At 39.9% G+C, this 24,372-nt stretch overlaps 1 protein-coding gene across 3 annotated transcripts in view; it reads left to right on the top strand.

The window, feature by feature from the left end:
- Positions 1–23,817, top strand: part of UBXN7 (UBX domain protein 7) — a 93,011-nt gene extending 69,194 nt beyond the window's left edge. For 2 of the 3 annotated variants that reach the window (XM_059687500.1, XM_059687502.1), the window contains 3 exons: positions 11,454–11,847; positions 11,969–12,048; positions 15,522–23,817. In XM_059687500.1, coding sequence (XP_059543483.1) covers positions 11,454–11,847; positions 11,969–12,048; positions 15,522–15,683 — 636 coding nt within the window. In that variant the 3' untranslated portion in view covers positions 15,684–23,817. The remainder of the gene's footprint in view (positions 1–11,453; positions 11,848–11,968; positions 12,049–15,521) is intronic. The other variant, XM_059687501.1, reaches the window with a different exon arrangement.
- The last annotated feature ends 555 nt before the right edge of the window (positions 23,818–24,372 follow it).

A 24,372-nucleotide genomic window follows, 5' to 3' on the forward strand; every position in this document is an offset into this window, starting at 1 on the left:
CCTGCTACATTGCCGAATTCTTTTTATTAAGCCTAATAGTTTTTTGATGGAGTCTTTAGGGTTTTTTAAGTATAATATCATGTCATCTGCAAATAAGGACAGTTTCACTTCTTCTTTTCCAATTTGGATGCCTTTTATTTCTTCTTCTTGTCTAATTGCAATGGCTAATACTTCCAGTACTATGTTGAACAGGAGTGGTGAGAGTGGGCATCCCTGTCTTGTTCCTGTTCTTAGGGGAAATGGTGTTAGTTTTTGTCCATTGAGTATGATGTTGGCTGTGGGTTTGTCATATATGGCTTTTATTATGTTGAGGTATGATCCTTCAATTCCCAACTTGCTGAGAGTTTTTATAAAAAATGGGTGTTGAATTTTGTCAAACGCTTTTTCTGCATCAATTGATATGACTATGTGGTTTTTTTCTTTCAATTTGTTTATGTGATGTATAACGATTATTGATTTGCGGATATTGTACCATCCTTGCATCCCTGGGATAAATCCTACTTGGTCATGGTGTATGATCTTTCTGATGTACTGTTGGATCCGATTTGCTAAGATTTTGTTGAGGATTTTGGCATCTATGTTCATGAGGGATATTGGCCTATAATTCTCTTTCATTGTGTTGTCTTTACCTGGTTTTGGTATTAGGGTGATGCTGGCTTCATAGAATGAGCTTGGAAGTGTTCCTTCCTCTTGAATTTTTTGTAGTAGTCTGAGGAGGATAGGTTTTAGTTCTTCCTTGAATGTTTGTTAAAACTCCCCTCTGAAGCCGTCTGGTCCTGGGCTTTTGTTTGCTGGGAGCTTTTTGGTGACTGCTTCAATTTCTTCCATAGTTATTGGCCTGTTGAGATTTTTAGATTCTTCCTGATTGAGTTTTGGAATGTTGTATTTTTCTAGGAATATGTCCATTTCCTCCAGGTTGTCTAGTTTGTTGGAGTAGAGTTGTCCATAGTATTTTTTAACAATCATTTGTATTTCTGTGGGATCTGTTGTTATTTCGCCTTTATCATTTCTGATTTTGTTTATTTGGGTCCTCTCTCTTTGCTTCTTGGTGAGCCTGGCTAGAGGTTTGTCAATCTTGTTTATCCTTTCAAAGAACCAGCTCTTGGTTACGTTGATTTTCTGTATTGTTTTTTTGGTCTCTATGTCATTTATTTATGCTCTAATCTTTATTATCTCCTTCCTTCTGCTCACTCTGGGGTTTTCTTGTTGCTCTCTTTCTAATTCTTTGACTTGTAGAGTTAGATGATTTACTACCATTTTTTCTTGTTTTTTGAGATAGGCCTGTAGAGCTATAAACTTCCCTCTCAGGACTGCTTTCATTTTGTCCCAAAGGTTTTGGATTGTTGTGTTTTCATTGTCATTATTTTCCAGGATGTTTTTAATTTCTTCTTTGATCTCATTGGTAACCCAATCAATATTTAATAACATGCTTTTCAGCTTCCATGTGTTTGAGTATTTTGAGTTGTTTTTATTGTAGTTTATTTCTAATATTATGCCCTTGTGGTCTGAGAAGATGCTTGGTATGATTTCAGTCTTCTTGAATTTGGGGAGACTTTGTTTGTGACCCAATATGTGGTCTATTTTTGAAGATATCCCATGAGCACCTGAGAAGAACGTATATTTTGTGGCTTTATGGTGAAGTGTTCTGAAGATGTCGATTAAGTCCATCTGATCTAGTGAGTCATTTAGGATTGCTGTTTCTTTGCTGATTGTTTGTCTAGAGGACCTATGCAGTGATGTCAGTGGTGTATTAAAGTCCCCTACTATGCTTGTATTGTTGTCGATCTCTCCCCTGATATCTTCCAGGAGTTTTCTTATGTATGTGGGTGCTCCTGCATTGGGTGCATATATGTTTATCAGGGTTATATCCTCTTGTTGTATTGATCCCTTTAATATTATGAAGTGGCCTTCCTTATCTCTTGTTATGGCCTTCACTTTGAGGTCTATTTTGTCCGATATAAGTATTGCTACCCCAGCTTTTTTTTCATTTCCATTTGCCTGAAAGATATTTTTCCATCCCTTCACTTTCAGTCTATGTGAGTCCCTTCTAATGAGGTGGGTCTCTTGTAGACAGCAAATATATGGGTCATGTTTTTTTATCCATTCAGCCACTCGATGTCTTTTGATTGGACCATTTAGCCCATTTACGTTTAAAGTTATTATTGAAAGGTACTTGTTTCTAGCCATTTCTATTTTTTTGTGGCTTTTTTCTTTCTGGGCTTTTTATTTCTCCTTTTTACACCAGTCCCTTTAGCATTTCTTGCATTGCTGGCTTGGTGGTGATAAACTCCCTTAGCCTTTTTTTGTTTGTGAAGCTTCTTATTTCCCCCATCAATTTTGAATGATAGCCTTGTTGGATAGAGCATTCTTGGATTCAGTCCTTTGCTTTGCATCACTCTGTAAATTTTTGTCCATTCTTTTCTGGCCTGATGTGTTTCTGTTGAGAAATCATTTGATAATCTGATGGGGGATCCTTTGTAGGTAACTCTCTGTTTCTCTCTTGCAGCCTTTAAGATTCTCTCTTTGTCTTGTACATTTGCCATGGTAATTATGATGTGTCTTGGTGTGGGTCTTTTGGGGTTCATCTTGCCTGGGACTCTCTGTACTTGTGTAACTTTTTTCTTCCCCATATCAGGGAAGTTTTCTGACATTATTTCTTCAAATAGATTTTCTAATCCGTGCTGCTCTTCTTGTCCTTCTTGCAGCCCTATTATGCGTATGTTACTTCGTTTCATGTTGTCCTGAAGCTCCCTTAGGCTCTCCTCCTGCTTTTTAATTTTTTTCTCCAGTTGCTGTTCAGATTGAGCTTGTTTCTCTGCCTTATCTTCTAACTCACTAATTCGGTCCTCTGCTTCTTCTAGCCTGCTGTTGAAACTTTCCATGGTGTTTTTGATTCTAGCTATATCATTTTTCATTTCTTCCTGATTCTTGCATAGGTTGTTGATTTTCTCATCCATCCGGTGAATGAATTGTACAAGCATTATTCTGAATTCTTTTTCTGTCATGTTGCATGCTTCAACTTCATTAATTTCCTTTCTTGGCGACTCCTCATTGTCTTTCCTCTGGGTGTTGTGTCGTCTTTTCATTTTGATTATCTCCCGATGGTTCAAACGTCGAGTTGCGTGGGTCTGGGCCGTGTGCATTGGGAGCCTCCCACCACCCTAGTGTCACTGAAGAGCTCTGACACTAAGATGTGTGGTTGTTGTGGGTTGGTGGGAACCAGGCTCGCTCAGAGTCAGTGTTGCCAGCGCTCAATGTGGCCTCCTACGTGCCCTTAGAATCAGGGACCCTGCCTGCACTATGCTGAAACAGAGACCCCCCCCTGGAGCGTGTTGAAAACCAGAGCCCCCTAGTGTGCGCCAAGAGTCAGAGTTCCCCAGGAATCCAGTATCAGAGTCTCTGTTGCTTCGCACGACCTCGCCTTGAGAATCAGGGTCCCTGTGTGCCCTTGCACCCGGAATTGGAGTCACTGGCTCTTAGTATGAATGCACAGGGAATCAGGATCACAGGCGCAGGTGATAAGAAACACAGTCAAGTCACTGGTGCTTGGTGCTGCCTCCTGCCCAGAGAATCGGGGTCCCTGGGCCTGTGCTACGCAGGACAAATTCCCGGTGTTCGCGCGATTGGTCCCAGCCCAGGGCTCCGAAGCCAGCAGTGCGCGTAGGATCAGTTCCCGGTGTTCGCGTGTTTGCTCCCAGCCCTGGGCTCCTGGAGTAGGCAATGCGAGCAGGACCAGTTCCTGGTTTTCGCGCCATTGCTCCCAGCTCAGGGCTCCGAAGCTGGCAGTGCGCGTATGATCGGTTCCCTGTGTTCGACCATTTGCTCCCAGCCCAGGACTCCTAAACCTGGCCCTACGCGGGATCAGTTCCTAGGTGCGGGATCAGTTCCTAGGTGCTCGCGCACTTCCAGGCCGAAGTTCCTGCAGCGCTGAGGCCCTGGCAAGGGGTGGGTCTATCAGTTAGTTACTCTGGCGCTTCCCTCGAGCCTGCGGGAAGTGGGGATGGGCTCTGTTACTCACGGATCTGCCACGGGGATTTCTGAACTTTTGGTGTCCGCAGGTCTGTAGCTGTGGTCACAGATCTCTGTCCCCAGTGGCTGCAGGGTCCTGGTATGTGTCTGAGATCAGACTGGGTGGTGCTGAGGCCAGGATCCTAGTCTCAAGCTGCTCTGTTTCCCAAGATGGCGTGGTCGCTGTGCCTGTGCTGGCCGCCCAGGAGTGTCCGCGCAGGGAGCGGGACTCCGCAGCCTCAGACTGCCCCGTTTAGCAGCCCCTTAAAAGACCTGCAGAATCTAACTGTCCCTAGCTCATACACACACACCACACACGTCCACACACTCCTCTATCACTTCCTTGCGCTCTCACACTCTCTCCCTCCCTACCTTCCTGCTGGTCGCCATTTTTCCTCCCGATAAATCTTTACACCAGTATTTGAGTCTTAATGATTATTGTAGCTTTATAAGTCTTGAAATGTCATAGTTAAGTCCTCCATCTTTGTAGTTGTTTTGTTCAGGTCTTTTGCATATAAGTTTTAGAATCAACTTGTCACTTTCTACAAAGAAAGGTACTAGGACTTTGATTGGAATTGCATTGGCTCTATGGATCATTTTGGAGAGAATTTACATCCTAACAATATTGAGTCTGCAGATCTGTGAACATGGCATATAGTATATCTCATTTATTTAAGCTTTGAATTTTTCTTAGCAATATTTTATAGTTTTTATATAGTGAGCTTGTAGCCTGCAATCTTGCTAAACTCATTAATTAGCTCTAATAGCTTTTTTGTAGATTGCTTTGAATTTTCTATAGAAATAGTCATGTTGTCCACAAATAGTCTTATTTTATGTCTTCCTAGTCAATCTCTTGCCTTTTATTTATTTTTTCTTAGGACTTCAGTACAAAGTTAAAAGTAGGAAGAGATTAGAGATCCTTGTTTCTGGTATTAGGGGGAAGTTGTCTTTCACCATTAAATTTGATGCTAGTGCCCTAGCCATTTTGGCTCAGTGGATAGAGCATTGGCCTGCAGGACTGAAGGGTCCAGGTTTGATTCCAGTCAAGGGCACGTACCTCAGTTGCAGCTCCTCCCTGGCCCTGGTCTGGGCACATGCCAATTGATGTGTTTCTCTTACATTGATATTTCTCACTGTCTTTCCCTCTCTCTTCCACTCTCTCTAAAAAAAAAAAAAAAAAAAAAAATCAATGGAAATATATTCTCAGGTGAGGATTAAAAAATTTTTTTGATACTAGCTATATGTTTCTTATAGAGTGGAAACTTTTTAAAAATATATATTTTTAATAATTTCAGAGAGAAAGGGAGAGGGAGAGAGAAATAGAAACATCAATGATGAGAGAGAATCATGGATAGGCTGCCTCCGGCCTGCCCCCCACTGGGGATAGAGCCTGCAACACGAGTATGTGCCCTTGACCGGAATTGAACCTGGTACCCTTCAATCCATAGGCAGACGCTCTATCCACTGAGCCAAACTAGCTAGAGCTCTTGTAGATACACTTTATCAGGTTGAGGAAGTTTCCTTCTAATCCTAGTTTGCTGAGTTTTCATATAAGGGAATTTTGTCATAGTTTTGTCACATCTATTTTTTTTTTTTGTCACATCTATTGAGATGATCATACGGATTTCTATTTTTAGTGAATTCCATTGGTTGGTTTTTTAATGGTAATCCAACCTTTCATTACTGTGCAAAAACCCACCTGGTTATGATGCATTATTTTTTAATATATTTCTGTCAAGAATTTTTGTGTCTCTGTTTGTGAGAGATATTGTTTGTAGTTTTTTGTGTGATTGTTTTGTTTTCCTTGTAATATCTTTGTCTGGTTCTATCAACTTAATGCTGGCCTTACAATGAATTGGGAAGTGTTTTCTCCCATTATGTTTCCTGGAAGTTTGTGTAAAATTGATGTTATTTCTTCCTTAATATTTGATGACATTCACTAGTGAAACTACCTGAGCCTAGAGTTTTCTTTGTGGGAAGTTACAAACTACATATTCAATTTAATTAATAGATATAGGACTGCTTAGGTATTTATTCTTTAATGAGCTTTATTAGGTTGTGTCTTCTAAGGATTTGTCCATTTTACCAAAGTTGTCAGATATATTGACTTCAATTTATTTATTATATTTCCTTTTAATTCCTTTAATGACTGCAGTGTCTGTAGTGATGGGCCCTCTCTCAATCCTGTTATAGTAATTTGTGGCTTCTTTTTTCCCTCACAATTTTATTAATTTAAAAGCTTTTGGTTTCATTGAATTTTTCTTGTTTTCTAGGTCATTGATTGATTTCCGCCTTTTCTCTTTTTCCTTCTGTGTAATTTGGTTTCATTTTATTTTCTTATTCTATGTAGGTACTTTTTAAAAATTTAATATAGAAACAAGGAATTAATTGAGACCATTTTTTCCTAATATAGGCAGTTAGTTCTATACTTTCTCTGTAAGTTCTGCTTTAGCTCCATACTACAAGTTTTTTCTAGCTACAAGGGAAACTGGTAAATGGACATTTTTAGCTTGATATGTTTTCTTTTATGCACATTATTAGGCTTCTCTAGGTAAGGAATAAGGAGAATGGATATTGAGTAGAAAGCCAGCAATTGCCATGGTGACAATCTTTAAAATCAAGCTATGTGCTGTGCAATGTCATTGTCATAAAACTGCAGTCTACCTAAGCCATTGCAGGTCATATGGGCACATGTACTTACTCTTTTTGAGGGGGCGGGGGGTAGTGATAACTTAGCCTTAACTTTATTTTTTGCTGTATTATTGGCAGATAGTGAAAGCCAAAATGAGATTCCTTTAGTTTTTTTTGTTAACAGCCCTTTTTTTTTTTTACCCTTTTATTGTGGAAATTTTTAAGGATATTCAAAAGTACAAGGAATTTCTTGAACTATGTATCCATTAACTAATTTCAGTAATTTTCAACAAGTGGCCAGTCTTGTTTTACTGTATCCCATCTTATTCACATTATTTTGCAGTAAATCTTAGAATTCATTGTTTCATTCCTTATACCTGCTTTGGCATATATCTTTAAAAGACAAAGGCTCTTTTTTTTTTTTAAGACCTTCAAGTAAAGTTTTATTTATTTTTAATGTATTTATTGGGGTGATATTGGTTAATAAAATTAGGTTTCAGGAATATAATTCTATAATGTGTGTTCACCACCCAAAGTCAAGTCTCCTTCCATCACCCTTTATCCCTCCTAAACCCTTTTTTACCTCCCCTCACCTTCCTTTCCCTCTGGTAATCACCATACTGTCGTTGGTGTCTATGAGATTTTTAGGAGTTTTTCTTCTTAATCCCTTCACAATTTTCACCCAGTCCCATGACCCAGTCTCCTTCCCTCTGACAGCTGTCAGCCTGTTCTCTGTAGACAAAGGCTTTCTTTTAAAAAAAAAACAATCACAAGCCCTACCTGGTTTGGTTCAGTGGATAGAGCGTCAGCCTGCGGACTGAAGGATTCCAGTCGAGGGCACATGCCCAGGTTATGGGCTCAATCCCCAGTAGAGGGTGTGCAGGAGACAGCTGATCAATGATTCTCTCATCACTGATGTTTTTATCACTCGCTCCCTCTCCCTTCCTCTCTGAAATCAATAAAAATACATTTACAAAATCACAATACCATTAACACACACTTTAAAAATTAATAATTTTTGACATCATGAAATATCCAGTGGTCAACTTTGGTTATCTTACAGATTTTATTTTTTGTATAGTTTTGTTTGAGTTAGAATCTAAATAATTTCCACCCAAACAGTGCTTTTTTTGGTTTAGTTTTTGTTTTATTATTTTAAAACTTTGACTATATCTAAAATTTTTTTAAATTATAGTTCACATACATTGTTAGTTTCAGGTATACAGCATACCTATTCAACATTTATGTACCTTATGAAGTGATCACCACAATAAATCTGTCACCATACAAAGTTATTAAAATATTATTGACTATATGCCCTATGCCGTATATTACATACCTATGACTTAGTTTATAACTGGAAGTTTGTACTTCTTAATCTTCTCTCTTTTTGCTCATCCTCTCACCCAATTTCCCTTTAGCAAACATCAGTTTGTTCTCCGTATTTATGAGTTTGTTTCTGCTTACTTTTATTGTGAACAATGCTGCAGTTGGTGGGGTTTGGCTATCATTGTATATATTGCATATATTTTTTCTAATTAGTATTTTCTGTTTTCATTAGAGGAAAACCCAGAAGTGGAATTGCTGGGTCACATGGTAGTTCTATTTTTAATTTTTTTTGAAAAATCGCCAGACTGTTTTATAGTAAGTGCACTAGTTTATAACCCCACCAACAATGCACGGGAGGGTTCCCTTTTCTCCACATCCTCACCAACACTTGTTCTTTATTATTGTCTTTTTATAATAGCACTAGAGACCTGGTGCATGAAATTCGTGCACGGGTGTGTGTGTGCATGTGTGTGCATGTGCGCATGTGTGCGCGCGCGCATGTGTGTGTGTTCCTCAGCCAAGCCTGCACCCTTTCCAATCTGGACTGCTGGCTCCCAAACACTTGGCTGCCTGCCTGCCTGATTGCCCCTAACTGCTTCTGCCTGCCAGCCTGATCGATGCCTAACTGCTCCCCTGCCAGCCTGATTGCTTCTAACTGCCCTCCCCTGCAGGCCATCTTGTGGCCACATGGGGTTGGCCATCTTGTGTGTTGGGGTGATGGTCAATATGCATACTGGTCATGACTAATTAGCATACCAGGGCTAATTAGCATATCCCTCTTATTGTGTGGGAGTGATGGTCAATTTGCATGCTGATTGTGACTAGCATATCCAGTCGTGGCTAATTAGCATATTTTAGCTAATTAACATATCCCTCTCATAGGATTCTGACAATTGTAAGGTAATAATCTCTTTGTGGTTTTGATTTACATTTCCCTAACGATTTAGTGACTAGAGGCCCGGTGAACGAAATTTGTGCACGGGGCAAGGGGGGTGGGTTCCCCTCAGCCCAGCCTGCACCCTCTCCAATGTGGGACCCCTCAGGGGATGTCTGACTGCCGGTTTAGGCCCAATCCTGGCAGCCGGACATCCCTCTCACAATCCTAGACTGCTGGCTCCTAATCGATCACCTGCCTGCCTGCCTGCCTGGTCGCCCCTAACTGCCCCCCCTGCTGGCCTGGTCGCCCCCAACTGCCCCCCCTACTGGCCTAGTCCGCCCCTCACTGCCCCCCCTGCCAGCCTGGTCGCCCCACACAGCCTGCTTGTTCAGTCGTTCAGTCATCCCTCACTAACCCCCGTACTGGCCTGGTCGCCCCACACAGCCTGCTTGTTCAGTCATTTGGTCGTCCCTCACTAACCACTCTGCCAGGCTGGTTGTAGGCAGCCATATTGTGAGGGTGTGAGGGTTAATTTGCATATTCTTTATTATATAGGATGTTGAGCATCTTTTCATGTGTCTATTGGCCATCTGTATGTCTTTGGAGAGATGTCTGTCTGTTCAGGTCCTCGGCTCATTTTTTATTGGATTACTTGTGTTTTTGATGTTGAGTTGTATGAGTTCCTTATATATTTTGGATATTAACCCCTTATCTGATATATCAGGTCTTTACATTTAAGTTTTTCATCCATTTTGAATTTATTCTTGTATATTGTATAAGAAAGTGGTCTAGTTTCATTTTCTTGCATGTGAATATCTACTTTTCCCAGTATCATATATTAAAGAGACTGTCTTTTCCCCCTTGTATATTCTTCCCTCCTTTGTCGTAGATTAATTGACCATATAAGCATGGGTTTATTTCTGGGCTCTCTATGCTGTTCCCTTGTTCTGTGTGTCTTTTTATGCCAGGACGATACTGTTTAAGTACTATAGCTTTGGAAAACAGTTTGAAATCAGGGAGTGTGACACCTTCAGTTTTTTTCTTCTTTGTCAAAATTGCTTTGGCAAATAACCCATATTTTGTGACTGAATAAGTTTAGTGAAATCTGTGGCATTAGAACTTTACCAAAAGAAAAACTAGTTAATTTGCATTTCTCATCATCACAATGAAAGTCTTATTGTAATTAACACATTGTTTGTGGGTAGTTTTTATTGTGCGCTAACAGGTGGCGCAGGCCATTTTTGCAGTTGAATAGATTGATTACCGTTATACCTGGAAGTACATACATAATTCACCATTGTATGTGTTAGAGACCCAAATTTTGTCCTTTGGAATTCATATATCTGCATGTTAGTATCCCTTTAGAGCAATAAAAAGTATAAAAATAAACGTATTTATAGGTTACCCGCATTCTACCGCTAGTCTATAAAAAACATATTAATACGTGTCCCGCGCTCTACTACCAGTCAACGTAAAACGTATAAATACGTTTCCCGCATACAATGTGTTAAGCTTGGGAAAATAATAGTTGTGGTTTTTCCCAATTTATTGTATGGTATTTTGTTTTGAATGTTAGAGATCTGTTAGTTCTTTTTGCAAAACGATAATTACTGAGTTGTTTATTGATATTCTATGTGACAAAACAATGCTAATTGAAGAATATAATGGCGAGCAAGGTAGATAATGCTTCTTTATACACTGAGTGGCCAGATTATTATGACCACCTGATGTTTGTAGACAAATTAGCTATAATTTCGCGCTGAAGTTGCTAGAGGGCCAGACCATTTTAAACGTCTGAATAGCACAACATACCTAAGTATCGTTGCTGATCAAGTTCATCCTATCATGTTGATAGCGTATCCTAATGGAGATGGCTTCTTCCAACAAGACAATGTGCCATGCCACGTGCTCGTATTGTGTAGGAGTGGTTTTCAAGAACATGAGGGAGACTTTACCTTGCTTAGGTGGCCCCCACAATCACCAGATCTCAGTCCAGTTGAGCATTTGTGGGACAAAGTTAAAAGAGCCATCAGGCAGCTGGTTCCACAACCATCAAATCTTACAGAACTGGACAGTGCTATTCATCAGGCATGGTGTCAGATTCCTCGCATCACCTTTCAACATCTCGTGGAGTCAATGCCAAGAAGAATTGCCGCAGTATTGAAGGCAAAAAAGGTGGCCCAATGAAGTACTGATGGGGTGGTCATAATAATCTGGCCATTCAGTGTATAGTCATGTTAAAGACTAGTGTTTTTGCTTTATATATAAAACCTTAATTCTTGTCCTTTTCTGGGTAGTCAGTATACTGTTTTCTTAATTTTATTCATTTTGATGTAAAAAATTCCCCTATGCTTGCAACATCATTATGCCAGGTGGTATGACAGTTTTTATTTTTGTTTTTAAACTATCCATTCCAACTTGGCTGTGTAAGACAAAGTGTTGCCATCAACTAGCTGAAAATTTAGTAGAAGAGATACATTTACTAGTAGTAGAGAATAATAATGGCAAGCTGACTATCATATTTCTTGTGCCTTGTCTGGCTTGACTATTTTTTGGTTTAACTGTTTTCTTTCTCTTTCCACCCGTGTTTTATGACTGCGTCTTGCAGGAGAGTCTTATAGATGCAAGTGAAGACAGCCAGCTAGAAGCTGCCATCAGAGCCTCCTTGCAAGAGACACATTTTGATTCATCACAGACAAAACAGGATAGCCGCTCAGATGAAGAGTCTGAATCTGAACTTTTTTCTGGCAGTGAGGAATTTATATCCGTTTGCGGCTCTGATGAAGAAGAGGAGATAGAGAATCTTGCCAAGTCCAGAAAGTCTCCCCATAAAGATTTGGGGCATAGAAAAGAGGAAAACAGAAGGCTGCTAACTGAGCCCCCACCCAGAACTGAGCCTGTAACAACAACAAACCACCAAGGATTGTCAGTCATGGATTCAGAAATATTGGAGATGTCACCTGAAAAATCAGATGGAATAGTGGAGGGCATAGATGTAAATGGTGAGTTATGTTCTGGACCTACTTTACTTGAAACTTGAATATTACTGAAGGAATGTATATTTATTTGTTTTAATTAGTCTTCCATCTTAAACTCCTGTATATATATATTTTTTAACCCCAGGACCAAAAGCACAGCTGATGTTGCGGTATCCAGATGGAAAAAGGGAACAAATAACTCTTCCAGAGCAAGCTAAATTGCTAGTAAGTATATCTAATTTAAGTGCTGGCTTAAAGGAGAGAAGCTAATTAATTGGTGTAATTGGCTTGTTCTTTGAAATAAGTGTTAGGTATTCAGTCTGACCGCTAAGGAAATTTAACAGGTTAATCTGAATTCTAATTAGTATATTTCCTTCCTGAATTATGTTAGACAAGTCACATAGGGTCTGTTCCAGACAAGGCTGTTCTATTCCATGGCTGCATTTCATTTTCCAACTGGAAATTATTACCCGGAAAAGAGGAGTGAAGACTATAATGGGGCTTCTGGCTTTCTTGTAGCTAGACCTACAAAATAGTTAAGAACCAAGGCAGTTGTTTTTTGTGTTTCTATCCTCGGGCCTGTTTGGTTTCCCCGTTGTAATTCTCTGCTTCATACCATTCTTCTCTCTGTATACTGGTGGCTTTTGTTTACCTCTGAGTGCATACATGATCCATGTCATAGTACATGGTCCACGTCATAGTAATGCTGAGGGGCTTTTCCGCTAAAGTTCACAGCTCATGGACCTTTCCTGTTGTTTTTAACTCCTGGAAAAGAGAATGAGTCTGACTAGCTTTTTGAGTCCCTTCCATCTTTTTATCCGATACCTGTGAATGAATCCCCTTTGGGTCAGGTATTTTTACCTGGCTGTTTTCTGTGGTGAGAGAGAGAGAGTGATTCTTGAAGACTGTGTGCCTGGAATGCAAGTCGGATCTGGCTGCTGGTGCTGATACCCAGACTGTTTCCCAGGTCTCATATTTGGAAGGGAATGTGAGGTGAGACAGTGGATGGAACTCTTTTTGAGAAGTTTGGTTGTGAAGCTTGAGAGGGGTGGGGTATGCAGTAATTAGAGGGGGAGGGGGATGATTGAAGGAGAGACTGAGCATGTTTAAATACTGATGGGAAGCATCTGTAGAGAGGGAGATGTAGACGATACCTATAAAAGCAGGGATGTTCGGTAGTGGCATGGTTTCTGAGAAGGCAAGAAGAGATTTAGTACACAGGTGGCAAGATTGGCTATAGGTAGAATGAAAGACATATCTTTGTCGATAAAAAGATGGAAGGGAAAACTAATCAAATGTTGAAAACTGAGGACAATAATTTTATAAATAGACTAGAGGCCCGGTGCACAAAAATTTGTGCACTCGGGGGGGGGGGAGGGGAGTCCCTCAGCCCGGCCTGTGCCCTCTCGCAGTCTGGGACCCCTCGCGAGATAATAACCTGCTGGCTTAGGCCTGCTCCCAGGTGGCAGAGGGCAGGCCCAATCCCTAGGTGCAGCCCCTGGTCGGGCTCAGAGCAGGGCCGATTGGAGAGTTGGGGTGCCGCCCCCTGTAAAGCACAGAGCAGGGCAGATTGGGAGGTTGCAATGCCACCCTCAGTCACCCTCAGGGTAGGGCCGATTGGGGGGTTGGGGCACTGTCCCCTGTCACACTCAAGGCAGGGTCGATGGGGAGGTTGCGGCGCCACCCCCTGTCACGCACAGAGCAGGGCCAATCAGGGGGTTGGGGCACTTCGCCGTCACTCACAGAGCAGGGCCCATCAGGGGGGTTGGGGCTCCGTACCCTGTCACGCACAGAGCAGGGCCAATCAGGGGGTTGGGGCGCTGCCCCCTATCACGCACAGAGCAGGGCCGATCAAGGGGTTGGAGCGCTGCCACTCTCACACTCAGGGCAGGGCCGATGGGGAGGTTATGGCTTTACCCCGTCACACACAGAGCAGGGCCCGTGGGGGGCGGGGGAGGGGTTGGGGCGCCGCACCCTGTCACAAACAGAGCAGGGCCGATCAGGGGGTTGGGGCGCTGCACCCTGTCACACACAGAGCCACAGGGCGATCAGGGGGTTGGGGAGCTCCCTCCTATCAGGCACAGAGTAGGGCCGATCAGGGGGCTGGGGTGCGTTCCCCTGTCACGAACAGAGCAGGGCGGATAGGGAGGTTGTGGCCCCACCCCCTGTCACACACACAGCTGCAGGGCGATCAGGGGGTTTGGGGGCTGCCCCCTGTCACGCTGATCCCAGTGCCGGGAGGCCTTGTGGCTCCGCTGATCCTGGTGCTGGGAGGCATATTACCCTTTTACTATAGAGGGTAGAGGCCTGGTGCATGGGTGGGTGCCAGCTGGTTTGCCCTGAAGGGTGTCCTGGATCAGGGTGGGGGTCCCCACTGGGGTGCCTGGGTGAGGGGATGATGGCTGTTTGCAGCTGGTCACACATCCTTCAGGGTGGGGGTCCCCACTGGGGTGCCTGGCCAGACTGGGTGAGGGGATGATGGCTGTTTGCAGCTGGTCACACATCCTTCAGGGTAGGGGTCCCCACTGGGGTGCCTGGCCAGTCTGGGTGAGGGGCTGAGGGCTGTTTTCAGGCTGGGGGTGACTGAAGCTCCGAACCGCTCCTTTTTTTCTTTTTTTTATTCTGGGCCAGCTTTAGCTTTGAGGCTTGGCTCCAGCTCTTAGGCCTCCGCTGCTGAAAGTAGGTTTCTGGCCTTTGCTTACAATGTTGCGAGCCTGCTGGCTGAAGCCTGCGGATGAAAGCAGGTTTCTGGGGTTTTGTTTAGCTTCTATATTTGTTACATAGTTGCTTAGAGTTGCAGCTCAGAGGCCTGCAGCGGCATGCGGGGAACGTCGGAGTCCTCCTTCACTGAAGCAAGCAAGCCTCATGTTAGTTTCAAGCTGCCTGGCTGCCGGCTGCCATCTAGGCTGGCAGTTAATTTGCATATTGCCCTGATTAGCCAATGGGAAGGGTAGCGGTCGTACCCTAATTACCATGTTTCTCTTTTATTAGATAGTGGGTTTGTTATTGAGAAAATAGTAATAACCCTGTATATTTCAGTATCACTTAATGTACGTTTATTATCTTCCCATTCAAAGTGTTATATTGGCCCTTCCACAAGAGTAAGCTTCGGTTATCTGAAAGAATAACTTAAATTTCATATTTTATCTAATGTGATAAAACTTGATGTTAGCCTGGCCAGTGTGACTCAGTGGTTGAGCATCAACTCATGAACCAGGAGGTCAGGGTTAGATTCCAGGTCAGGGCACATGCCTGAGTTGTGGGCTTGATTCCCAACGGGACATGCAGGAGGCAGCCAATCAATGTTGATGTTTCCCTCTTATCGATGTTTCTGTTTTTCTTTCTCCTCTCCCTTCCTCTCTCTCTCAAATCAGTAAAACATATTTTTTTAAAAAAATGTTATATTACCTGGCTGGTTGGCTCAGTGATTGAGTGTTGGCCCAGACACTAAGAGGTCGCCAGTTCGATTCCTGGTCAGGGCACATGCCTAGGTTTTGGGCTTGATCCCAGGTCAGAGGCCTGTAGGAGGCAGCCAGTCGATGTTTTTCTCTCATCAATGTTTCTATCTCCATTTCCCTGTCTCTCTAAAACCAATGAAAACATATAAAAATTATCTTTTTAAAATGAATGATATAGTATATGTAATTCTTTAATATGCTCTATTTCCATCTAACAATCCTGTCTTTTGTTTTTCATAGGCTTTGGTGAAGCATGTCCAGTCTAAAGGATATCCAAATGAACGTTTTGAACTTCTCACCAACTTCCCTCGAAGGAAACTCTCTCATCTGGACTATGACATTACATTACAAGAGGCAGGCCTTTGTCCTCAAGAGACTGTCTTTGTACAGGAAAGAAATTAACATCATGGCCTGACCTCTCTCAGCTTACCCCTTTTTTCCCTTTTCCTGTGAGATACCATGTCACTGAGTATGCATTTTGGTTCATAGGACCATAGAGCCAAAGTTGGGCAAGCAAGTCACCTGCCTTCTCTTTTATTCCTTGCTCTCTCCTGTAATAAGTCTTTTTCACTTCCTACCCCCTTTTTTTCCCCTCTCCTATCCTATTTTTGTCTTTTTCCTACTTTTCTTTCTTTCTTACCTAATCAGGTGACCAAATGGAAGTATAAGGATAACACCTCCTAGTACTGGCAGCAGGAAATGAGTGTTCCAATAAGTGGTCTCTTGTATGGCACTTTTTCGGGATCAAATGATAATGTTACTACTCCTCAGATTCCTTTGGTAAAGGAATGGCTAGATTCAGAATAAGAACAACCTCCCTTTTTTGTAAGCCCTGTTTTTAGTAGGAAAAATCAATTCTCTAACATGTTTTGTTTTGTTGTTCATATAACAAATATCACAACAGAATATCCAGGCTTTTATTTACATGGGAAAAACATCCCTTGTAATAATTATTCATCTCATTTAAAAATCATTTTGAAGGATTCCCGCCCTCCCAAGCTAGAATTATTTCCATGAGATGTGTTATTGGCAAAATGAGTGTTAAATGTTGGATGAGTAGCATAGGTTGGCATTCAATAACCTAGCCTGAGACAACTTTCTTCATTACTAGTCTATAAACTATATTGATCCCGCTAGTCCCAGAGTGGACCTTTAGTGAGCATATTGTGGTGACTGGGATAGGAAGGTGCTTGCTGTTTGTTGCCAGTATGGCATATTAGTTCCTTCGGCCCTTCCATTGTTTGGGTCCACAAGTGATCTGTAGAAAGGCAGCTATTCAATAATCATGCAAACAGTGGCTTGTAGTTTAACCACTGGTTATTGATTGTCCTATGTGCTTTAGGCATACTTATGTATATCCCGGGGGAAAAAGAAAAAGATGCAGCTGAGAGTAGCTAACCATATTCCTTTGGTTAGAAATAATGATTCATTTATTACCCCTGGTTGAACAGTCTCTAAAGGCTCTGGTGACTAAATGAGCTTAAATCCTCATGCTTTTTCTTGCAAAAGGTCTCAAAATTGAAAGCCTAAGGGGAAAACCTTTAAATCCATAAGACAGCATTTAGTAAGGGAGGTGGGGAAGATTGCCAGTAGTCTTCAGATGTTGTGGGGTTTTTTCTGCCTACAAAAGCCACATTCAAATTGTAGTTGGGGAAAGCTTTTTTCAGTATTGTTTAGAAGGTGCCATCTTGAATCTCCATAACACTCCTCAACTTATCAGCTTCATTATATGCTTAGTTCTTATTTTGAGCGTTATTCTTCTGATGGGGTAGTGGTGATTCTGGTGGCAAAATCAGAACTTTAACTTGCTATAAAACCGTAATATAAAATGGACCTTATTTAATCAGTTGGGGATTTAGATTGATCCTTCTACTTGAGGAACATAAATTGCTATTGCTCAGAGACCTTTTAAGTTCCCATCTATTTTAAGATCACTCTCTTGGTAACTAGGGGATTTTAAAAAAACATGCTTATGTGTTGCTAGTACTTAATTAGAGAATATGATTTCTAATGGTTGAATTTTGAGGGACCCACCCTAAAGAATGAGTAATGTTTCTTCTCAAGGAAATCATGGAAAATTCTGTTTATTCTTCAGTGAGTCCTTTTGGATTAATGTTCTTACATTTTTTCTAAGTGTGTGTAAGTGCTTATGTATAAGTATATAATTGTATAAATATTTATAAATATATTTATATAATTACAGTTTCATTTATATCTTGAGTCAAAGTTCTCTCTTTAGATTGGTGACTGAGTGATACCACTTTGGTGTTTTTTTTATAGACTCTTGAGGCTAACTAGCAGCTTTTGAATTATTGAGGAAATAATGGTTTTCATGTTAATTCCTCAATTGTATCTGAACTTGGATAATAGACTTACTATCTAAGGAATAGAGCTGTATACTATCAAAGATGCATTAGAGGGTAAAAAGACTGTTGGTAGTAGACAAGGTCAAGAATCTAAAAATTCAGGGAGGTACAGGGTAAGAAGTGAGGGTACGCCCAGTTTGGGTGCTATGATGGCACCTATCTCCACTCAGCAAAGTCACAGCTAAAGCCCAAATCTGTCAAAAATGTGAAGTCAAGAACTTTCCCTGTAGGACTCTATTTTATTCTTTTACCTGTTAGCTTCTCTTTATAAAACATACCTAGGGAACCTGAGACAACATGCTCATTAATGATAGGATGTACTTCTTTTTGATAAGCTCAGTCCTAGCATATCCATGCATGAGAAACCAAAGTGACTTTTTCAACTGTGAAATGACCAAGTACATATATATAAAGGGATTTAAGTAAGCATATTAAAGAGATGGGGCATGAGATATTGACTCAGAGACAGCTGGGATGTTTAGAGAATAAGATCTAAAGGTTTTTATTTTACTTTGAGGCACGAGTATAATTATTCTGGGCTTGATATAGAGGCCAGTGGGATGGAGGGATTATAGATTGTACATGGGAAGAGTGAATAAGGAATATTGCTTTACTCAAGAACTTAATCCACTTAGGGAGTATACTTCCTCTAGTTTGTCTTATTTTCTCTGCAAGTTCCTTTGGTTTTTGGAGGAGAAGTTTTATTGAATAGATTAAATGAGGTTAGTAAGATAATTAAAAATTAGTTTAAAATAGCCTTTCCTTGTAGGTATTGGAAACAGCTTGAAAGAGATAAAAGGTACTGAGGAAAAGAACAAGGTAGATTTTGAGAGTAAGTGATGTGACAAATACAGGGAGATAAAATGAAAACTAGTGGGGGCGGGGGGGAGAATGACAGGAAACCTCTTTTGAAATTGATTTAGGAAGAAACCAGAGAAGAGAAAGAACAGTCAAGTGAGGGAAGATATGGAACTAATTTTGAGTAATTAGCATGTAGTAGCTACCTTATACACATTTTCTCTTAATCTTTATAAGAACTCCATAAAATGAACATTTCCCCCGTTTTGTAGATAAGAAATAAAATTGAAGTTCAGAGAACTTGTTCAGGATGCCACAGCCAGTGCGTGGCAAAATCAAAATTGGCATCCAGAGTCCATGCTCTTTTCACTCCCATGCTGCTATCTCCTCTAACAGGGGCATCAGTCTGAAAAGTTATATTTCTTTTGTTTGGCTCTGTAAGGTATCATTTGGTTATGTTTCCATAAAGCTGGTGGGCTTTCTGCTATGCATATAAATTCCCATTATTTTGAGGGACTGATTATTGTTTTCTTGAAATGATGGACTGATAAAAATGTGAAAGGAAAGTAACTATGTGGCATTATTTGCTAAGAATAAATAGAAAGGTAAAAAAGAATTTTAACTTTTTTTAAACCACTTTTCAGAAAAGATATAACTATCTTTTCTGCATCCCACCTATACCAGATTATTAAATCCTTTTATGTATATCTTTTAAAATAATCTGTAAAATTCTCCTTCCTTGACTGTGTAAGCCAGTAATTTAATGAGTTCTTAATCAAAGTTGGAAACATCTTGAAATCTAAGATGTAGTTCCTGCCTGTTTTACCCAGTTGGAGAAACACTACACATGAGATAACTGGAGAACTGTAAATGCTTACATTTCTGGGGCTGAACTGTAATTGCAGTAGACGTTTAAAAGGGGGACGAATAGTACACGCTTCAGTTAGGACAGTCTTCACAAAAGTGTAAAACTGAAAAGTGGCAAATACTGTAGCTCAAATTTTCTTTTGACTCACCTGTATTCTTTAGTTGCAACTTTTGTAACTACTTAGGGCATGACGTTTATCAGTAAGGCATATCTAATACACAAAAAGGAAAGGATTACTGATTCCCAGGACTAAAATTTTAGCTAGCAGGGATCTCACTTGAACACTTAGGAAAATACTAGAGGGAGCCACTAGCAACTGAAAGTGAAGGAAAGATTGAATTTCTCTACCTAGGTACAAATTAAATATATATTATATATGATATGATATGCAGAAGGGGCACTGTATGTAGGCATAAGTGCAGTTGGGTAATAGCTCTGCTACTACTTCACAGCATATTGGACTAGATCAAGAGTTCTTAGTCTCTTCAATTAAAAGAACTTGTGATTTTAAAATATGGCAGAGATGGGGAACTATGGAGTTAAGTATTAATATTTATTTCATTGATGGAGAAAATGTAAATGTGCATATGGAATTGCAGACTCTTGCAGAAACTCTAGGAACCCACAGATTGTAGATCACTGAATTAGATTATCTCTGAAGTCCTTTCCACTCCAAAATTTTATGCTTCTAGTCTCTTTATTATATATTATCCCTAGGTTAATTAAAAGTATACTTGCTAATCAGTTCCTTTGCTTTTTTTGTGTCCAGGTTTCACTTGCCTAATAACTAACCTCACTTGACTGAAATCTACAAAAAGGAGAGTATAATGGTTATAGATCTAGTAATGATCTTTTAAACACAATTCATTAATTTAAAAAACTTAATGCAGTATTCCTGTACATTGTTGAGTATGACTAAAATGTAATGAATGAGAACCAAATATCTCGCTGACACCAGAGTTGAGTTTTATTTTACCTGTGTGCTTAAACAGAGCACTTCACTCACTGAGCAATTGCTAGGACATCGTTTTGTGTAAGTTGTAAAATTTACTTTTGGCAGAAACGACTTTTTCAAATTCAGTTAGGCTGACTTTTAAAACTATTCTTATCCTACACAGTGTATCTCCATTGTGTCATTCTCTCTTTCTTGCCCTCTTTCACTTAACTACTTAATAGTAAATATAGGATGCAGATTAATGAATAAGTAATGTGTAAAAAAGTAAGTGAGAGTGGGAAGAATCAACCCTCTGATGAACATGGTAGTTTTCCAAAAATAGATGCCTTGATGAAAAGGCTACTTAAAGACATCTCTGTACTGTGAATATTCAACTATTATTGGTTTGCCTTGCTTAGCACTTCAGTTATTGTCATGAAACTTAATTGCACTGTACACATTTTAGAATACTGGCAAGAATATTCCTTAGTCCTGAAAGTAACCAGCAGAGAATACCAAGACAATATGTTGATTTCTCCTGTTATGAGAAATTTGATATTTTAATGATGGTTATTTTGATCTTTGACTCATCTGTGTGTCAGTCCTGCTAGAGAGGCCACTTAGAATCAAGAGTATTTTTCATAGAGATTATGATTAACTTGGTAGTTTTCCTGTTGAAGTGAACTTGTGGTTAGAGTTACTGGATATAATGATATGGAACCCTTAATTAGAAACTCTTTTAATCCTTTTATACTTTTTCATTCTCTGTTCCTAAATTTTCAACATCCATTCTCTGGAAATTAGTCATGATTTTAATAAAATTGGCTACGTTTAAGAAATTCACTTCTCTTTTAATGGTAACATTTTAAAATTTTTATACATATACAAAGGAAGATTTTGAGGCAAACATCATTTTTATAGCTCATTTTCTGTCTACTTAAGAATGCTTTTATTCCAAATATAGAATGGCTAGCTCCATGACACCCTCTCCCCTTTTTGGCCTACAGAAGGCTCTTGTATTATTGCATAGGACCTCAGTCATTCTCATGAACCTGATTTTTGGTTACAGGCCTTTCTCTGACATGTGATCTGAAAGTAGATTGGGTAATCCAATAGGAACTACATTAATAAAACAATTTGGCATTTCTGTAAAGTATTTTAAAAAAAATAACCACATTTACTTAAAGGGTTAGAAATACAAATACCAATGGTAGTATTTTGCCTAAGAACAGTCACATATTTATTAACATATGGGAAGTTGCCTTGCACTTAATTTTGTTGCAACAGACAGCAAGATTTTGTTGCTTAATGGTATTTCCTCTATAAAGATCAAAATGCCCTAAGATTTATATCCCTTATAAGGTCACTTGGGTTTTCAAATAACAGTAAGTCAAGCTAAGCTAGATTGAACATAAAACATTTATCTCCATTAAAATAACTTATTAATCTAACTGAGCCTACCATGAGTCATTCATTTTATTAGATGTGGTAAATAAAATGGGAAACATTTCAAATCATTAGATAAATTCTGACCTGGAAGTGAATTCTCCCTTCCTTAAAATCTTTTTTATTTGCTTTTTTATGGCTTCAATATGGGCATTTTAACTGACAAGGGAGAGATTCTTGATCTGGAACCATTCACTGCCATTCTGCCTTTCTTTCCTATCAAAGTCACTGGTTTCAGAGTACATTGCCACCGGATCTATTTCAAGTTAATGACATCGAAATGTTGATGCTCAGTTGGATATGTTGCTATTTTCAACAAAATGGTTTTGCAGTATGCTTTCTCAAAGCTTCTGTGTTCTTAATAATGAAAAATATCAATAAATGGCATGATTCATAATATAAATAGGTTTTTGACATTAATCATATACTCTGAGTAACTGATAATTTATTGCCCTGTAAGTTAAACCTCACATGGAGTGACCATTGCCACCAGAAAATCTCATTTTCCCTGCTAATTAGAATGAAGTAGTGTGTGACCTCCAATTTTTAGTTAATGAGTAGTAAGCTTATAGTAGGGGCTGTTAATCTTACCCATTCGGGGACTTGAACCTTGTTACTTTCCTGGGTTTCTCTCTTCAGGTTGGAAAGGTGATTTAAAATGCCTGCTGGGAAGCAGTAAATCTAGTCATAGATTTAGAGAGATGGGTACCAGTTTATGCTAACAAGATTCTTAGAGTTTGAGGGGCTTCCATCCAAGTTTTGGCATGAGTCTGTTAGACAAAATTTTATTTACTCCTTTAAGAATCTTTTTCTTGGGACCGTTTTCCTTTTGATAACAATTTCTAAGTATCTGGTGTCTTTTTTTTTTTTTAAACTCTTTAAGAAACAATAGTCTGTTTTCAAGTAGGTATTTGATTGTTCCATGGAAACTCAGGAGTGTTTGTAGGCTCTGTGCATGCTTTGTGTGAGTTCAGTTTGAACAATGCGTTTTAAATCATCTGGGATGTCCAATTCTGGCATGTCTTCACTAATTGTATTTTTTAAACATTTTTCATGTCATTTTTCAAACCTCACTTCCCATCTTACTCAGAGAGGTTAATCAAGGAATTAAATTTTGGGAGGGGATAGGGATGGGGGTGGGCTGGGTACTTGAGTGAAGTCAATTTGGGGTATTTGCTTAAGGTGTTTCTCAAGCAGTTCCTAACGGTATTTAAAAATTCTCTGAGATGTTTGTGTACTCAACTTATTCTGGACAAAGTGGTGGTCTTAGTGAGAGATTTGCATTCTTAATGCAGGATGGCTCGAAATTCAATCTGTAGCATAACTTTGTTATTGAATCCAAGAAGATAATGGACAGAGATAGTGCTTCTATTTTAGTGTTTCTGGCAAGTGCTCCCTAAAATGCATGTATAGTTCTCAGTTTTCTGGGCTTTTAATTCCATGGTGCTAGGAGGTACCATCCGCTGCTCTTCTCAAAAATGGGAAGAAGGCTTGGGACCAGTGAGTAAGGGGCAACTGGATCATTCACTAAAATTTTTTTGTTCAAGACACACTAGAGACCCTCCTGTATATCTAGTAAGTGATAATAAAGGTGCTAGGGAAAGCCTTAAATTTGAAGACACACAGAAGCCGTAGAAAATCTAAAACTTGGAGGAGGAGGAAAATATGCCATTAGATAAAGCAGAGCTATAACTGCTGGCTAAGACTCAATGGAACTTCCACTTGCTCTAAAACTAGGGAAATCTTAGATAACTGGGTGTGATATATCTATAGATACATAGTCTATAGGTAAATAATTTCTAAATTGAGGATCTCTCCGTGATCCTCTGTTTTGGCTGTACCAAATTGCGAATATTCTTGCTGTGTTGTACCCAGTTGCTTTATATTGATACTGCAACTTGAATTGGGGAGGCAGGGTGGGACAGTTTGCGGGGGTGGGGGGTGGAGGGAAGGGAGTGGGATGATAAGTCCTTTGAAGACATCAGCTCACTGTGCTGAGAGAGGGACCAAACTCAAGGAAACCTCTGATCTATAAATTCAACTGCTGCATTTTTTTATAAATACATGTAAATGTCCTGTTGTAATATTTGATCTTGGAAATAAAATAAAAACTTTTCAGTATTAGGTTTTTTTTTTGTATTACTGTTTTGTGAGATAAGACTGGATATTACTTTTATTAATACAATTCAGGTTTCTAAATTTTGCTTTCATATTCTCATGTTTAGGACAGTAGTATTTATAATAATAAAAGCGTAATATGCTAATTAGACCGAGTGACCTCCTGGGCAACCTTCCTGACGAAGCTGCGGGGGCCGGGGCAGAGGCAGCCACCGCAGCGGCAGGGGCCGAGCTCCTTGCACGAATTTCGTGCATCAGGCCTCTAGTTTATTAACTAAAGTTCATAGTCTCATTGTTAAGGGTAATGTTTGGTAGCTTCTTTTCTGCTCTTTGTAATAAGTTGGACATTTATGGTGAGTGCTCTGTAAATGTTGGTTGAATTGTCATGAAATCATTGGGTTTGGTAGTCTTGTTAGGAAAGTAAGATTCTATATTTGATATATTTGGGCAATTCAAGTGTCTAGTTTTTCAAACCACCAATAATGACAAATTAAGGACTCAGCTTAAGCAAGTTAAGGAAAAAAGTAATTGCTAAATTAATGGGAGAAAAGCCATTAATGT

Source organism: Myotis daubentonii, chromosome 3 (assembly GCF_963259705.1).
Source record: "Myotis daubentonii chromosome 3, mMyoDau2.1, whole genome shotgun sequence".
In the NCBI taxonomy this organism is placed as follows: Eukaryota; Metazoa; Chordata; class Mammalia; order Chiroptera; family Vespertilionidae; genus Myotis; species Myotis daubentonii.